Source organism: Argentina silus (assembly GCF_951799395.1).
Source record: "Argentina silus genome assembly, chromosome: 1".
NCBI lineage: Eukaryota > Metazoa > Chordata > Actinopteri > Argentiniformes > Argentinidae > Argentina > Argentina silus.
Genome location: NC_139655.1, coordinates 34,119,506 through 34,137,670, shown reverse-complemented (window position 1 = coordinate 34,137,670; position 18,165 = coordinate 34,119,506). Strand labels below are relative to the sequence as shown.

At 43.2% G+C, this 18,165-nt stretch overlaps 2 protein-coding genes across 3 annotated transcripts; one reads left to right on the top strand and one right to left on the bottom strand.

Moving 5' to 3' along the window:
• Positions 1–250: 250 nt before the first annotated feature.
• LOC310809115 (beta-2-microglobulin-like) lies at positions 251–1,613 on the bottom strand. Its single transcript, XM_083676272.1, has 3 exons — positions 1,443–1,613; positions 623–895; positions 251–378 (listed from the first exon to the last, which is right to left on the bottom strand). Exons 1-3 carry the CDS (start codon positions 1,501–1,503, stop codon positions 365–367), a joined length of 348 nt encoding a protein of 115 aa, XP_083532398.1. The 5' UTR covers positions 1,504–1,613; the 3' UTR covers positions 251–364.
• Positions 1,614–2,010: 397 nt separating this feature from the next.
• On the top strand, positions 2,011–18,144 carry mak (male germ cell-associated kinase). Of its 2 annotated transcripts, XM_083676207.1 has the most exons (15): positions 2,011–2,108; positions 5,213–5,587; positions 6,939–6,993; positions 7,805–7,926; positions 8,057–8,136; positions 10,009–10,141; positions 10,507–10,678; positions 11,211–11,378; positions 12,606–12,872; positions 13,024–13,217; positions 13,514–13,653; positions 13,986–14,126; positions 15,514–15,630; positions 15,860–15,955; positions 17,313–18,144. In XM_083676207.1, exons 2-15 carry the CDS (start codon positions 5,487–5,489, stop codon positions 17,471–17,473), a joined length of 1,947 nt encoding a protein of 648 aa, XP_083532333.1. In that variant the 5' UTR covers positions 2,011–2,108; positions 5,213–5,486; the 3' UTR covers positions 17,474–18,144. The 2 variants fall into 2 exon arrangements, with proteins under 2 accessions (XP_083532333.1, XP_083532334.1); XM_083676208.1 differs by lacking the exon at positions 15,860–15,955 and having other exon boundaries at positions 17,313–18,137.
• The last annotated feature ends 21 nt before the right edge of the window (positions 18,145–18,165 follow it).

Genomic DNA, 18,165 nt, shown 5'->3' with positions numbered 1-18,165 from the left:
TAAATATCAAGCCCAAACTAAAAAGCTCACCAAATCACATCAATGCTATTAAGAAGTTTTTTTTTTTGCAGAGCCATGACAGAATTACCCTCCACACTGGTGTTGATTAGAAAGATTCCCTTGATGTCATGGGGACCGAACCTCTGCGGTTGGTGGGGTTATCAAAGACAAAGACAGAAGTTATTCACTTCCCCATATACAGCTGTTATAATGCTGCGGTTATCATACAATGAGTTGTTTGATACCACAGAAAACACAGACAACCCAAAGAAGGCACCATCACTATTACACGCACACATGGTTGAATTTTCTTAATGAAATAACCAGATAAACATATACACCTGCAGCAGTGGGCATCGAAGACCTACATATCCGACTCTGTAGAGGGAAACAGAAAGGAAGATTTACTTGGTCAGTCAAGTGCATATCTGTCAATAGCCATAACTCAATCACACACACACACACACACACACACACACACACACACACACACACACACACACACACACACAGCGTCACAGAGTACAGTAATAATAAATAATAAATAGATTATGTACAATATAAATACGCATGAACAGGAATCAGGGTCATCCAGGAGGGTTAAATTCTGTAATAGACTCACCCATGGTATAAATCTTGGTATTCAGCAGGTGGCGGACCTTGCAGGTGTACTCATCACCGCTCTCTGGTTTAAAGTCAATACTCCTGAGGAGGTGGAACTGCCATCCTGTATGGAAGGCCAGGTCTGTCTGCCTGGGATTGGGCATCTCCATTCCATTTTTCAGCAGTTGGATGCTGATGTCAGGGGGGTGGAATCCATGGACGTAACAGTTCAGGGTGTTTTCCTTCCCGTATTCCCCAGGGTCCCTACTGTAAACCTGAACCTTGGGATGGGCTGATGGGCGTAGAGGAGAGACAGAGAACAGCAAAGAGCCAGAGAGTGTCATAATTCAGTGTCCTGACTCTCACTCCCAAACTAATCATGGGCCATTTCAAGAGAATGTTATCGGATTGTAGAATTGTTTTAGTGGGTCCTTTGTTATGTGATTCCTATAAAATCTTTATCCACATTGTTTTTTAATCTAGGTTGTTTATGTAATTGTTGTTCTGTTTTCTTTCTTTCCATTCATTATTTTGTAGATTTCCTTTTTTTCCCCCTCTGCTTTTATTTCCTTGGATTATTGTGTGATTTTGTCTGTGTGGTGATTTTATCCAACGACACATCTATAGGTCTAAAGTATGGTTCTGGGAGTTCTGGGATATTATTGTTATTATTACCACATAAAAAAGCACATACAAAGCATATAAGCAAAAAAAAGTTATGTAAAAGATTTGTAATTATTATTACTATTATTATCTAATAGACAACAGTTTGAAGGTCACGGGAGAGGTCTGTCATGTTCTTTCCTGACACAAAGACATATCAGATACTTGATACTTACAGACTTTTGCGTGTGTAGTCCCTAGGACGCAGAGAACGACGAAAGAGACGAGAACCTTCATAATTTGTTTTTCGGAAAATCGTTGTAATTTGTAGTAATATATAGCCCACCCCCTTCGTACTAACCAACAAAACAATGCGCAATCATTTCCAGTAAAGACAAAGTGAAAGTAAATTGAAAATGTGTGAAGTGGATAGAATAAACAACGTGTTTCAAAATAAAAGTCCACATGTTTCATGCAACGAATTGGTTTCACCGGTCGGGGCATGATGACATGCTAGATGATTCAAGCAAAAATGTATTTATTCATGTTTCATTTATTTCCAAAGTCGACATAAGTAAAGCACCGCTTTCATTCGGTTCAGTCTAGACTCTAAGGAAACACAATGAATGAACCAAACCACCTCTTAGAGTTAAGTTTAAACAACCACCTCTTACCTGTGAAGAAACTTCGGGTGGAACACCAAGTCCCACAAAGCAATGCGCTTTGACATGGTCACCTGTCAGTTGACGCTTCTTGGGTCTGTGTACGTTGCCAAGGAGAGGAGCCACACACCTTATCGACACTGTTGGGACTCGACTCGAATTTTATCTGGAAAAAACTTCAGCGCTATCTTCAGGCTCAGAAAACGGTCAAGGGCAGGAGCAACACCCCCCAAAAAAACGGTGAGTTAAAAGAAAAGATAAAAAAAAAAGAGAAAGGGCATGCATTGAGCAACGTTTGATCTCCACTCGCTAGTAGTCTTAAAAAAAAAGAAAGAAAGAAAAAAGAAGACATGACCAACATGAATTGCTGTGACAGAAACACACAGTGGTCCTGCGATTACAATACACATGGAACAGAATGTTTAGATCATATAAGTAGAATTGAATTCATTCCATTCTATTTCCATGGTTTAGAGACTAACTGAGTTACAGACTTTGGGTGTATGCCTTTGGGCTAAAGCTCAGAGTGTGCGTGTACATTACTTTACATTTACATTTATGGCATTTAGCCTTTATCCAAAGCGACTTAGAACATTTGTCTAAGTAAGTGAATCATCTATCCATCAGTCATCATGAGATAAAGTAATCATTGCTCTGACCATGGGCCCATAGGCAGTCACAATGCTAGAAGAATGAAAGATTGTAGATGAAACAATAATTCTTATAACTATCATGTATTAGACAACAGACCTTTATGCTTTCCAATTTAATTAAGCTTGAATAAAAAGTACTTATTCTAGAAGAAAAACAATGCATATCCAATCGACTGTCTATTTGTCTTTTTGCTTTTACCCTCGACCTCAATATTGTCATAGAGCTTCAAATGGCACAGACTCCTCATTCAAAAGCTACTGGAATTGGCTTGTGGTTATTCACTTGACTACCATTAGCCTAGTACAGTGGCAGGGACATGTGTGTTTCATCGACCTTGAGTAGCTTCTTAATGTCATCTGCTCTTGATACATCTTGCTAATTCCCCCTAAAGCCCTCTCTAACAGATTACAATATGCGCAAGCTGAGCAGAGGCCACCAATCTGTTACACTCATGGCCTCTTTGCTCTCACACTGTGTGTGCGTGTGTGTGTGTGTGTGTGTGTGTGTGTGTGTGTGTGTGTATGTGTGTAGAGTAAAGCAGGTGTGGCATTCAAAATGATGCAGTTTTGGTGGTTTGTATTAAGTCATCTTCAGAGCAAACACTGAAGATACTGGATGAATGGACATTCTAACACTATCCTTGTTTAAAGTAATTTAGTGCAGGCATAGACATGTGGAGTGCAGAATATTACCAAAACACAATGATCTTTTAGATACAGTATGATATTTGAGAGCAGTAATCTAGGCTGTGTCTTGAATACAATGAAATGAGATCTGTCTAGACTAATTTGATTACAGGGCTGGGCGGTATGGCCTAAATATCATATCACAGTATTTTAAAATGTTTGGCAGTTTGACGGTATTGGGTGGTATTTTTTGTTTATGGACTATGATTCAGTCTCTGTCTGTTACTATGTCACAAAATTCTGTCTATTCATATGTCACACGCTTTATCTCAGACACCACTGGGACAATTTTGATTAAACTTGGGTGAATGATGCGTCTTGCCCTACAGATGCAGCATTTCCGAAATGACTGTACACTGACAAAGATTGTTTAGGAGTTTCGAGGTGACACCGATTCATCATTAAAAACGTCTTCATAGGGTGCAAATTGAATCAAATAAACACTACATGTTCCGGTAACTTTACAGTCTGGCTGTGAATGCAGCTGTAGGAGTGTAGCCTAATGGCCGAACTATACCGACACCATTACAGCACCATAACGTCTCCGTACCGTGAGCCGCAGTTTAACAACTCACAGTGATCTTTTATGCTTCAAGTCTATTTTCCTCGGCAGCGAGAGCATTGCAGTGGCGTAGAGGCAGAAACATAAGCACATCATATCAAATATAAATTCATAAATAATCTCAATCGTCCGAAAACTAAGTAGGAAAATTGCAAAAATCACCCTGCACACATTGAAAGGTTAGGTATCGCATTTTAGGCTTGTATTAAACAAAAGAAAAACAATGTTGATGACAAGCAGTTATTATAGGCTACTTCAAATCATTGCAGATCAGTTGTTGAGGTTTCAAGAATATAGCCTTCCCGTTATGAAGTGTAACCGAAATTATTTTCAGATAGGCCTAGATTGTTCTATTCTTGCGAATACTGAGCACGGAGAGACCAAAATGGCGACCAGGAAGTCCACATTTCGTTGGCAGATTAGCGACACAAGCTACTGCTATTGAAATGAATCAGGTGACGTCCGACTTAAACGTGTCCATTCCATTTACAGTCATTGGTACATACACACAAGTCCTAGTTCATAGTCCTGTTTGTGTTGATATACACATCACAAACATGTTTCAGAAGGGGGAGGTTGATGGTAACCATATCAATATGTCTGTCCTTATGCCTCCTAAGCAGCAACCTGGGTTAGGTTCTGCTTTATTTTACAGTTCCCTGCTCAGGCCTAGCCTACATGGTGCTTCAAAGTTATTTGGTAATAGTGTCATAAGATTGTTACTCCACTTTTGATTCTGAGAGGTCAATTGGTAGTAGCCTAGTTACTAATTGTGTTGAATCCTATACAGGCAGTAGCCAAGGCTACCAGGCCTACTGTGTACTACTTACTATATAATAAACTGTAACCACAATCTGTTTCCCACACCTAGAGACATAATAGAGCCTCTGTTGTCTTAGACTGGTCTGACATCTAACACTGATACCTGTGTTAGTCAACACCAATCAGTTCTATTGGCTTTTTAGTGGTTATATAGCAGTCACTGTAGCCTAATGCTATGCTATGCTTGCCTCAGGACTCTGTGGCCCGTAGTCTGAATACTGCACCGCTTTGAAATCCAATTGCCAATCAGGGAGCTTGGGGACAAAACGAGTGCTGGTAAGCATGACAGTGATGTAAAATCCTATTTACATCCCCTGTGGGTCTAATCTCTCCAGGCTGTCATCCCCTAGGGCATTTCCATTGGCTCAGGGCTGCAGTCACACACCTAATCCACCTCACCTCCCTCATTGATTCACTGAGGAAGAAAGAGAGGAGGCATCCCTCCTTTCTTCCCTACTCCTTTAACCTCTCTTTATACGGTCTCGGTTGGGAGAGAGTTATAGGTCTATTTGCAGACTGCAGCTACCGGATGTCCTGCTTTTCTGTTTTCTGTTTTTTTGACTTGCTTCAGTCTTTTATTGTGTTGACCTGTTTGTTTTCCTCTGTTGTTGTTGTTGAAGGGATGCTAGGATGGAGTGTCACATTCAGCTGACGTCCAACGTTGGGATCCACCAGGAGAGAGCAATAGCGTTATTCATAGAAGACCTCGTGTGAACCCTGTCATTGAGAATCTCCTCCTGTTGTCCGAGAAAGACAGAGAGAAAGGACTACTAACCTTTTGGACCATCGACTGTCCTCGATAGAGAGCGAGAGAGAGAGAGGGGGGGGGCGGGGAGACTAACATTAAGGAAACAAACTGTCCTGAATCTCCATCAAGCTGATGATCCAGGCACGATGAATCGCTACCAGACACTGAAGCAGTTGGGAGATGGTACCTACGGCAGCGTGTTGATGGGGAGGAGCCATGAGTCTGGGGAACTGGTGGCCATCAAGAGGTAAAAATAAACATTATCTCCTCAGCAGACCTGGTTTTAAATAGGACTTGAATCGTCATTTCAAATAGCTGTGCTTTGGAAACAAAATGAGTTTGCCTGGCGCAATGGACCCAATGGAATAGTACAAAACCCATCAGGCCGTCCAGACCGACTCAAGCACATGCTCAAAGATACTATTTAGATCACGGTCTACTTTTTAGCACTGTTCATAAAAACCATTGAAGCCCAACTGCTGTATGATTTAACAATTTGTAAACAACAGGTAAAATGATTGGAATAATGAAATAAAAGCAAATCATTTAACTGCAGAACAGAATAGAGTGTCAATGTATACAGTACAGCACATATCTTAATCTACCTCATCAGTGCATATGGTTTATTTACCAAAGCGGCCATTTGCACTGATATTGTTTATCACAACGGTGTGTGTTTTGTATTGAAACCTGGCACGCTACCACCTTAAAAACACCAACTCACACAACGCCCTCTCGTCTGGCACAAGGTACAACAATAAACAAGCCTGGCCGAAGCTTTGCTCCAGGTTTTCCCACCATTGAGCTTTACAAGCCTGCCTTTCAACGCCGTGGGTAAGGCTTAATAATGGATGCAGTGCTAGGGAGACGCCTCCAGTCCTTGAACGGTTGGTTACTATGCAAAGCGATACCCTCGCTGAGTGACGGTGAAGCGAGTGAAAGTCCAGTGTGTTGTGTTGCTGTGGATGGCGCACCGTTGACAGATCGATGCCCAGGAGGCGTTCGATGGCCGCGTGTCCCCTGTCCCTGTTACATCATTCCAGACTGAGTGCCAGAATGAGGTCCCTCAGCGGATTAAGTGTCACACGAGTGCCAGTATACCAGGTGGTGTGTGTGTGTGTGTGTATGTGTGTGTGAACGCTATTGTACATACTGTAAGAACATAACCTGTAATGTAATGAACACCTCAATCCCAAGTGTTATGGGTGAGGCGGTTTTCATTTTACTTACATGTACACATTGGTAGAGTTGCATTTGTTAATGCTTTGGTTTTACAACCCTGGTATTTACCTGGTGTTTACTGAGGAAATGTGGTCACTCTATGGGTCCTTAGTTACGTCATCTGCATCATTCATATATTGAGCAGTAAACATAGTGTACAGTGCTGCTTCACAAATCACAAAGAACCTAAAAGAACCTTTGACTTTCTCAGTACTGCATGGAGTAATTATTACATGTCAATTTCACCTTGCAATTTCTATGTCAATAGCATTCTGAAAATTGGAACGAAACAATACAAACGATACATTTCTATTGTTTCTGAAGCGCTGTGGCTCCTACTCAAACAGTAAGAACATGGTCCTTGTCTCTTATCACAGAATGAAGAGGAAGTTTTTTTCATGGGAAGAGTGTATGAACCTGAGAGAAGTCAAGGTAAGGATGATACATGTTAACAGTTTTAGGTACATTTAGGGGCAGTCATATAGCCACAATAAATACAGACTCAGTGTCCTGGTTAGAGTGTGTCCCTGAGATCGCAAGGTTGGGGGTTCGATACCCGGCAGAGTCAAACCAAAGACTCTAAAAATGGGACCCGTTGCCTCTCTGCTTGGCACAACTACCCTTGGGGGTAAGGCCCTGTGACAGACTAGCATCCTGTTCAGGGGGTGTACTTTTACTGCCAGTAGCTCAGGCTACAGAAACAGGAACACCTATGGGCCATTCCAGCTTGCGTGTTCCGGTGTACAAGGCTTCTTACTTCTAGCTACAATCTGTCATTTGAAAAACATCAACCCTGCCACATAAAACTGAGGGATGGGGTTGGAGAAATATGACCACTCTCAAATTCATGGACAAAAACAAGGACTGACAGTCTGTTACAACATGGGAGTTTTAAACATATTTTGGAGCTATACAATGTTTGTTTCCATTCCTGTTTGTAAACACTGGAGTAAAACAGCCTTATATTTTGGGTTATGATGGGGTAAGACAGATTTATTAAGCTCACAAGGCATCTGTTAGTAATATTCTTCAAGAATCAACGGGTGTATAATCCATTTAAACGGCTTCACAAATTACGGATTGCACTTTCAACGGAGAACAAACCAGTTTATTACAAATCCGTTACTAGACCTGTTGCTACTCGAAGTATTGAGCAACGTATAACTTAGAAAGTGCTAGCGATGGATGCTTTTACAATACTTTCACTGTTCATCTGGGTCCATCCCATTCTGTGTTTTGACAGTCACTGAAGAAGCTGAACCATGCCAATGTTGTGAAACTAAAGGAAGTCATCAGGGAGAACGACCACCTCTACTTTGTCTTTGAGTACATGAAAGAGAATCTCTATCAGCTCATGAAGGACAGGTAAGGGCGTCAGATGACCACATACAAATCCTAAAAAACGCTTGGTTTCAGTACGTTTTCTTTACAACTTATTATGATTAGAAGTGTTCTTGCCAGTCAGATGACAATTCTATCAATTCTTCATTTACAGAATCAAGTTGTTCCCTGAGTCAGTGATCAGAAACATGAGCTTTCAGATATTGCAGGGGCTATCATTTATCCATAAACATGGTATGTGTCCCCTTCGCCTCGAATCTGCTTAACTCTCTCGTCTGACAAACACGGGTCTTCAACTCTACTCACACTCCTATCGTCAGACTAGAATCTCGTTCCCAGACAATATGCTCGAAAGGTCTGGCGGACCAACTCGTCAAACTTGGCCTTCATTTAACCAATACAAAGATCGGGAAACCAATACAAAGAAACGCTAGCACTTTACAGCTCAGAATAAGTGGGTAATAGCATTCTAATAAACATGGTAATTACTGATAGTTAACAGTAAGAACAAAGACAATTAACTTGCTGACAAGGTAAGGCTTGTTGACTGGTGAGTACCATGGTTATTACTTTGCAATTACCCACTTATTCCAAGCTGTTATGTAAAGTGCTATCGGAAAATAACTATAGCCACTGGCTTTACCTCGCGTCAATCATCTCCCACAGCACTTTCCCCTACTGCTTGCACACCACACGTTTCTGATTCGCAGCCATGCTTTGCGGTCGCATGATTCGCTAAAATCCAATAACTGCAAATGCTCTACTCAGTAAGTTCACTCCCACAAAGGCCAAGGTTGAGTTGTTGTTATTCCAGGCTCATATGCGCTTTGGGGACGAGGGGACGAGGTTAGTCAACCTATGACGATGGGACTGTTTCTACAGTAGCTGACACCTGTCCGCCTCAGTTGTCTTCTTGCTGTTTTGGTGAAGGGACACGTGGAGCTCTTGCGTGTGCAAGCCAGTGTGGAAAATACAAACATATAAGCCACTGTTCTTCCGTCCTGGTCCTGGGAAGCGCAGACTTTTGTCCTCAGCCTAAAACAATAGACAGTCATTAAAGCCCTCGATCATGTGGACTAGAACCAAAGTCTGCACACGTTTGAATATTAACTGATATTAACATGGTTTGAGTCTGAGAGAGGAGATTCTGTAATGGATGCTACTCCAGCTGGCCTTATAGAGTGATAGAGTAGTCAAGAGTTGTTGTTTCACACACACACACACACACACACACACACACACACACACACACACACACACACACACAGACAGACAGACACACACACACACACACACACACACACACACACACACACACACAGACACACACACACACACACATACATACACACACACACACACACACACACACACACACACACACGCTCAGCCTGCGTTTATCAGACACGACCACGGTTCCACGTGTCCTATGGGCTGCATGCACTCTCCTTATCTCTCCTTGTTTCTCTCTCTTTTTCTCATCTTTCTTTCCTCCTCCTTGTGGGTCTTTCCTCTCTGCCGCCAGGGAGAACAAGATGTTCACTGAGAATGAAATTAGGAACATCTTGTTCCAAGTGCTGTCTGGTTTGGCATTTGTGCACAAGCATGGTAAGATGCTTTTGTCCTGCTGTTCTTTTGTTTGTTCGTTTGCATGACATGACATGGTTGCGTGTGTGTGTGTGTGTGTGCGTGTGTACTTGAGTGCGTGCGTGTGTGTGCGTGTATTGGCATACTCCATGTTTAAAAAACGAATATGGCACCACTGTTCTGCTTATGTGTGTATGTAGCATTAGAATCAGGAAAAAATAACCAAACCTGCAATGTGAACTCGGGGGCTGTCCAGAGAGCATTATCAATGAGTTAGCCAGCCAGCTCCCCTAAATGAAACAACAAATAATCATATTTTAAAATATTAAAAAAACTAAAACATATTGACAAAGAAAGATGACTGATACAACTGACTACTAGACATTCCCAACAACCCATATTCAACTTCTGCTATCTCAATAAACCAGAAAATCTGTTTAATGCAGTGATACTACTCTCTGGAACAGGCCCCACATCTACACCAGCATTTTTTTTTTACTGTATGCGTGTGTGACTCAGGATTCTTCCACCGGGATATGAAACCGGAGAACCTGCTGTGCATGGGGCCTGAGCTGGTCAAGATCGCTGACTTTGGATTGGCTAGAGAGATCCGCTCCCGTCCCCCCTACACAGACTATGTGTCAACAAGATGGTAAGTGACCATCTTTACCAAGTATTCCATTATCAGCAGAACTAATTCTGGTCCAATACCACGCATGACGTTCTTAGTATTAAGTCAAGATGTTAAAGCAGCTTGTTATTTTGACTTTGAAACCCCCCCCCCCCAAAAAACAACAACTCTGTTTTCCTTGGAAGGAACTATAACAAATCGACGATAACCTAACGGTCATCTAACAGGCTATATCACATGGCAAAGCACCGGATGTTACGACCCCGTAGGAATGTGCTTATAAAGGATTTGTGAAGTATCTAAGGGCTTTGAAGGGCCTTAAGTAGGACCGTACCGATCCATGGAATGACAGTGGGACCTACGCAGTGCTGTGTCTGTTGCTTCAGGTACCGAGCTCCAGAGGTGTTGCTGAGGTCGTCCGTCTACAGCTCCCCCATAGACATGTGGGCGGTGGGCTGCATCATGGCCGAGCTCTACACCCTCAGGCCTCTCTTCCCAGGGAACAGCGAGGTGGACGAGATCTTCAAGATCTGCCAGGTCCTGGGGACAGTCAAGAAGGTTAGAGAGAACTCCACCTACACATGGACAGCAGTGTGTGTGTGTGTGTGTGTGTGTGTGTGGGGGGGGGGGGGTTGTTACAGTTTTGGATAGTGACCAGTTGACATAGGTTGTTCAATTTGATATTTATAACAGTAACTTACAGTATGTTGGAGGTGATACAGTCAGGCAAACTGTTCCTGCCGATCAGAGATGATTAGATGGGTGCTTTCTAATTAGAAAGGTCTCCCATCACTATAATTAAACGTCCCTGTGTCATTCTCTACTGAGTCAACATAGGCCATGTAACCTGACACAGGAGATATGATATATGATCTTTCTGGAACGACACCTGGGGTCTATTCAGGAGGGTGTAACGTGACAGGACGATGAGATAGAAATGTATTGAGTAGAACATTGTGATGATTCTTTGTCATGTAAACGAGGGGGGTCGTGTCACCTCTATACGGTGCATTTCTATCTGCAACACTTCTGAACGTTTCACCTGGCTGAACACAGCCCTGTATCTCCTGATCTCCCCTCCTCTACCCAGTTGGACTGGCCGGAGGGTTACCAGCTGGCGTCCGCCATGAACTTCCGCTTCCCCCAGTGTGTGCCCACCCACCTGAAGACCCTCATCCCCAACGCCAGCAACGAGGCCATCACCCTGATGAAGGACATGCTCCAGTGGGACCCTAAGAAGAGGCCTACCGCTGTGCAGGTACGTAGTGAGATACCTCACTGTGCTAGGAATCATACCTGCGCAGGTAAATGTGCTAAATTCTAAACTGACCCATAACCCCCTACACCCAGCTCCACTCCTAGAGATCTGACGATTGGATTGGTATAAGTACTGCTGAATGTCGGAAATTCGAACCTTGTTATATTACAGATCAACAGGGGTGGCTAGGGGATAGGAGCTATGGATCGATTGGTAACACAGCAACAGTCACTTTGCTGAGTCATACTGTAGCTGTGCAGGTACACAGTCACTGTTATGAGTCATACCCCACTGAGACCACTTGATTAACTTCTCTGGGCCTCGTCTCCCAAGTCAGACATGTTGCCATGTCCACAAAATGACATATGCTCCCACCCATCTGCTATACAATTGGCTTCCCTGTCGTATAGACAGAACGGGAGGAACATGCATGTACAGGAACTTCGGCTATCATTATTCCTCTGAACCTCCTACAATTTATATTAGCAATATTGAGGTAGTTATTAGTTAGAAATTGTTGCCTCAATCGTGATATTTTTGAATGATATTTAGTGCTAGCTAAAACAGGAGGGATGGAAAACGTAAACAAACTCTATTATTTTTTTTATTTTATTTTTTTATTGAATTGTAATATGTGGTGACATCATGTGGGGGGCCAAAATACCCATGCAAAACAAGCTGTAATTCGAGGAACACTTTTTAAACTGCTGTTATACTAAGGAGGATGGTCATCATGCTTTTCACAACCTCACAGTGTTATTTCAAACTCATAGTGTGCAAATACCACATTAAACACCTGCAAATCAGGGTTTAGACTACACGGCCACTTTAAGAAAGAAAAACTGAATATACTTCCCACCTCACGTTGCCTGTATGTGGGTTTGTTTGAATAGGAAACACAAATATAGGTTTTGTCTTTTCTTTTTGTGTGATGTCTGTGATGTCTGACTGTTGTGATGTCTGACTGTTGTGATGTCTGACTGTTTAGCCATCTGGAAAGTGTCTTTATATGTATTCATTCAATTATTCCTCGAGCAATGCAATCTGAGCTAAGAATAGAAAAAACATGTGTGGTATGGAACTGTAAATATCAAGTCACAGTGTTGGAATTTTATGTAAACTTATGGAATCTCTTTATGTAAACGTGAGCTTGTGGAAATGAATTTCCTATACTGGAGGACAATAAAATCTAATCAAATGGACCGTGCCCACCTCTTCCTCCCCCAGGCTCTGCGATACCCCTACTTCCAGGTGGGCCAGGTGTTAGGGCCTCGGCCCCTGAGCCAGGAGGTCCATACCAAGGCTCCTGTCAGGACTCAGCCCTCCCAGTCCAAAGCAGATTCCCAGTCCTCTTTAGAGTCTGTCCCGACAGCCCACCCCAAGGCCTCCAGCGCCAGGCACCTTCAGCAGATCTCCATGCCCCAGACAGACCACCACCAGGGGGGGAAGCTGGACCAGCCACCCTTACGCGCTCTGGACAGTAACCCCCAAATGGTGAGTGCTGTGTCGGTGAAGTTATCTGAGGGGAACTCCTTGAATGCACTGTGTACGCGTGCCGTGCTTCCTAGGGCCCCGTGCCTCGAAAGCGAATTACGAATCGTACCTTTTAACATTGTGAGTTCCCCGATGTGTTCCCTTTTGACAGAAGGCTGTCCCGGTGGGGAACGAGAACAGCGCGTTGGGGATGAAGAACGGGCGGAGGCGCTGGGGTCAGACGGTGGTGAAAGCTTCAGACAGCTGGGATGAGTCAGAGACCTCTGAGACAGCCGTGTCCCACTCCAAGAAGCCCAGCCTGGGGGAGGAGGACGAGAAGAGTCAGAGACGACACCCCGCCCCCCAGTAAAATCCAGTTTCACATTATTAACTGGCACGATTGTTTCTCTCTCACTATTGTTTCTATCCTCTGAAGAAGTTCAGAAGATTTGGAACCTGATTCAGGGTTTTTTTATGTTTCGATTAGCAAATTATGTTTTTCACAACTAAATCAATATACAGTATATGATAGATATATAGAAAGGACAGATTCTTCAAACATGGTGTGCATCACAAAACTGCTGTGATTCTCTGATATAAATGTCATCTAACATGAACGTTCCATTGATTTTGGTTTTCTAAGTGATTTTCTTTTTTTTCAGGTCCAAAGAGCAAAAACCAATATATTCCTTCAGCACTGTTACAAAGTTACCAAACAACATCAAGATGGGCCAAAACGACTCAGGCCTCCCAAGTTCCTCAGCAAGACAACATTATCTAAGCCAATCAAGATATCTTCCTGGTAAGACCAAATTTGTCAAACCAAATGATCCTCTGCTTTATAAACAAACAAAAGCAAAAAAAGTGGTTTGTCACTGAGAATGACGCAATGTGTCATGATGTCATGTGGGGAGCTATTCCCTCATGCATTGATAGTATTCTCTTATGTTGCACATAGGTCCAAGAAAACAATTATACTCAAATACATGTGGTGCGCTTGATTTAATCTGTCCGACACCTGGAACCTCAAAAGTGCAAATCCTGTCCACTATGATGCGCCAGGCAAGCCGAATCAAGCGCACCTCCAGTATTTGCTGCCCGCCGTCTTAGACACAGGTTCTCCTCCCTTTACAGGATTGATCGGCAAGAGCCCAGCAGGAGACAAGGAGACAGGCGGGACCACACTGCGAGATCTGTGGGACAACTCTGCGAACGTCACCAACAAAGCGCTTGGCTCCATTGGAACAGGCTTATCTGTCACCAGAGTCAACGCAGGTAACCCTCTTTACACCCCCACCCCCCCCTCCACCCCCCCCCCCCTCCCCCGTGCTACCTACCAACCTAACAACCTAACTGGGGAACAAAGCTGTGTTTGGAGTGAGCTTAAGTGTCTGGGCCACTTTGGAGACGGGTGAAGCTCCATTATTCATTTGTCATGTAGACAGACACACAATATGGTCCTGTGGTGCTATGCTCTGCCCTTCTTTCACTATTCATGAGATAAAGACTGTCGGGTCGAACCAATTTCTCGAGAAAATTAGAAAGTGTCGCGTGTTTCTCAATTAGTCTGACTAATCTTCACCACTTTCCTACTTTTCATCCACTTCTCTACATTCCTCTAACGTTTTGTGTGTCCTTTCTGCTTCCATGTCTGTCCCTCCTCTTCATACACTTTCATTACTTCGGGAGTAGAAGACAGTGCCTCCAAACCCACTGATAACCTTTCTGATAGATCTTCTGATAAATCTATTGTAAAAGAAAGGATTCTGGAGAAGATCGATCCAGCTAAAGGTATTTTTGGGGGGGGAGAAGGTTTAACTGCTGATGTCACTGTACGCTCGTGGACTCATTCTCTGCCGTCGGTTAATCACGGTGTATTCTTTCTGTATTGAGGATGCGAATAAATATCACCTGGTTCTTAATCTGATGATTATTGTTAAAAGGGTAATCTGGGATGGGTACATCCATGTTGTGGGTGCAACCATAGCTCAGTCTATGAATTTGAGAGTGGTTACATTTCTCCAGCCCCATCCCTCAGCTGTGGCGGAGAGACCGCTTTTTGTTGTTGTTTGAATCCCAGATTGCTCCTTTTATGGTGGAACACTTCATAAACCACTGTTGCCATTACAATGTGTTATGGTATACAAAATTAGCCAAACAAACAAAACATGTTTAACTGATGCAGCCAGATCCCTTGGTATTCAAGCCCATGAGTTAACATATGAATGAGCTCAGCCAATTAAACCAGTGGGTTGGGAGTTCCAAATACACAATAGGCTGCGGGAACCAGGGCCCAATCTGCTGTATTTACCTGTAGGCACGGGAACCAAGTGGCCAGGATTCAAACCATTGCAGATAGCTGCTTTCTGCACTGCTGTTTACTGCAAAAGTCCACTTGATTTGCCTTGCAGTGTATCCTGGATTGAGGTAGTTGACAGTTGATTCAGCGATTTAGTCCTGTGGCGTCCTGAACGGCTCAGCACCGATGGCGAAAGAGTCCCACTCCCTCCATTCAGGACACGCTGTTGTAAAAACCAAACACACTTCTGAATTAAATCTCAGCCTTTTTTTTTTTTGCTGGAAAAATGTCAATGGAATAAACTGCCAGTAAAGATGTACAAAAATTGAGGGTGTGCATTAATCCCTGGTTTATGTGTTTCAGGAAACTTTGTCAGTACGAAATACAACCTCTCTGGAGGTTATATCCCTTCCTTCCAAAAGAAAGAAGTTGGATCAGTGGGTCAGAGGATTCAGCTGGCTCCCCTCGCAGGCCAGACAAGTAAGACACTCTGCATCATCAACATCAACATGCTCTGCTCTTCTGACTAAATGGCCCAGAAATCATGAATAAGGCCACATGAAATGATTTATATTCCGACTGCATCCTTACTAGCTATCACTATGATTTCATTCTCATTCTGTCTTTCAATGTCTTAATTGATTTCTCTCTTTCTTTATTTCCATGCATGTAACATCGCTTCTTTTCTTCCATCTCTTATTGCTCTCAGCCGATCATTCTACCTCTCCTGAAAATAAAAATGGCAAACAAAAACTTTCCAAGCTAAGAACCCCGTCCAACTCGTCCATGAGTGAAAGTAATGAAGGTAATGCACTGGTGCCGCATCCCGATATTCCAACCTTTTCCTGAAGTGTGGACTTGTTTCACTCCCCCACATGGACTCCAAGGGTATGGACTAGGTGTAAGAGATGTGGTGGAAACAACGCTGTGCTTCTAAACCCTTGCTAGGAAGGAAGTGCACACTTCAGGAAAAGGGCGGAAAATTGGGCAGACGGTGTGTACCGAAAGGCAGGTGTCGCAAGGTTTAGTAGAACATGCCTCTCTGACATGAAGAATGCGGAAACATGTCAGCTTCTGTCAGCAACGTTCAGAATGTTGCACCCTCCTGAATGCAACCCTCATAACAAGCTGTCATTATTTGACATGAACCTGAACCATTTATTCATTGGTATGAGAACTTCTCTCTGCCTTTCCTAGTAAAAGGTAGGGGACGGTTGCTCTGAAGCCTGTCTCAAGCCCTGTCCAGAAACAACCCCAACTACCACACTTGTGTAGATCCGATAGGTACATCCAAGATGGCAGTAGCTTCACCTTGCCCGCTGATAGGCTAGGTGGAATTATCACCATTGTGCTTGTACCTACTGTACGTAATGCTTTCAGATCCACACAAGTGTCTAGGGAGCAGGGGCTAGAGTTGTTTCTGGACGGGGCCTAAGAGAAAGATAGTTAGTAAGGATACTTGAGGCTTCAATAGATGGAACACATGACGTTATGGGTCTATTGCTCTGTCACCTAGCATTTTCCAGTGTAGCTGTGCCTTGAGCGTGTTATACAAAAATGGATATTTCCATGTTTTTGGGATCAGTAAAATAATTATGCTTAATGTCATCTTTCTACAGGCGCTTTGCTTTACGACGCATTTCAAAACAAGAAAGTGAAGGGGGAAAACATAGCAATAGTGCTCAAAGTAAACTATGACAAAGAAGAAAACATGTTAGAAACATTGGGTATAGTATTGACATTAATGCACTTTGCATTGTCAGATTTACAGCACAATTGAATTCAAGGTAAAACTTACATGCTCTAAACTACAAGTGCAGAGGACAGAGAGGGACAGAGCAATCACGTTTAAGCTGCTGTGAGACTATATTTGGTACGTGTCTAGTAGCTGCATGACTATGCTAAGCTAGCTGTCAGAGAAATAGCCCTGTTATGTCTTTACAAGATGGATTGGGGATCCTCCTCTATATATACTGAATGGGAAGACTTCATCTTATGTGCATGCAGTATAGGGCTTTACACACTACAAGACACACACTAATCGTACTCTGCTAGTTAGTTAGGGTAGATGAGTTACTACACCAGCACAGTGCAGCTCTGCTTGGCTCAGTGGTGTGAAAAAGGAATATGTCACCCTCACCCAGGTTTTGTTTTTATTCCAGACTATGAAGGGTGGAAGCGGAGGGCAGACAGGACCCAGATGAAAGGACAGAGCTACTCGGCCCTGGGGAAAACCTCGGGCAACCTCCTGACCAGAGCCCCACCGGTGCAGCCCGTCCACGGGAGAACGGATTGGGCATCCAAGTACGGAGGCAACCGGTAGTACGTAAAAAGACGCAGGATAGGTTTGGTCCCGGTCTACGCACTGAGAAGATGCCTGCAGCTGTGTTATGAACGATGAACCCTTGGTGCATTGACTTCTGAAAGGCCTCAATGACATTGTAACACATGCGCTCGGAACATCAGAGACATTTCTATGCCTTTTGGTATCATTGTGTTATGTATACCCATACAGATATATGCCAGGGGAACAGAATTTCACCACAAGAAGACCCGGAGCCTTCTAATGCAAATTGACTGTGATCAAAACCCGGGTCTTCTGCTCACCAAACACCCACTATAACCCGCTTAGCTGAGGCCCTAGGCATTAGCTCGGGGGGCTAACATAAGCCCAGGTCTCAAGCATGGCTACGGCATTACAGGAGAATGGTTCCAAACCACCTCTATTACGCTAAGTGCAGACTGACAGGCTGTTTGGGCTGTCCAATCACATCCAGAAGCCTAAATGGATGTTGTCTAAATCTTACACAGTGACATAACATTTTTCTTACATTCTGTTATTATATGATAGTATTAGAACCAATAATGCATTTTGTATTCAATATTTTTTTATAATGTAGGTGAATAATATGTCTTTGCTATGATACTACCTTGAATAGCTGTATCAGTGGTTTACGTCTATGAGAACTGTGATTTTTTTAAATCATCATAATCTTATGATATTGACAATAAAGA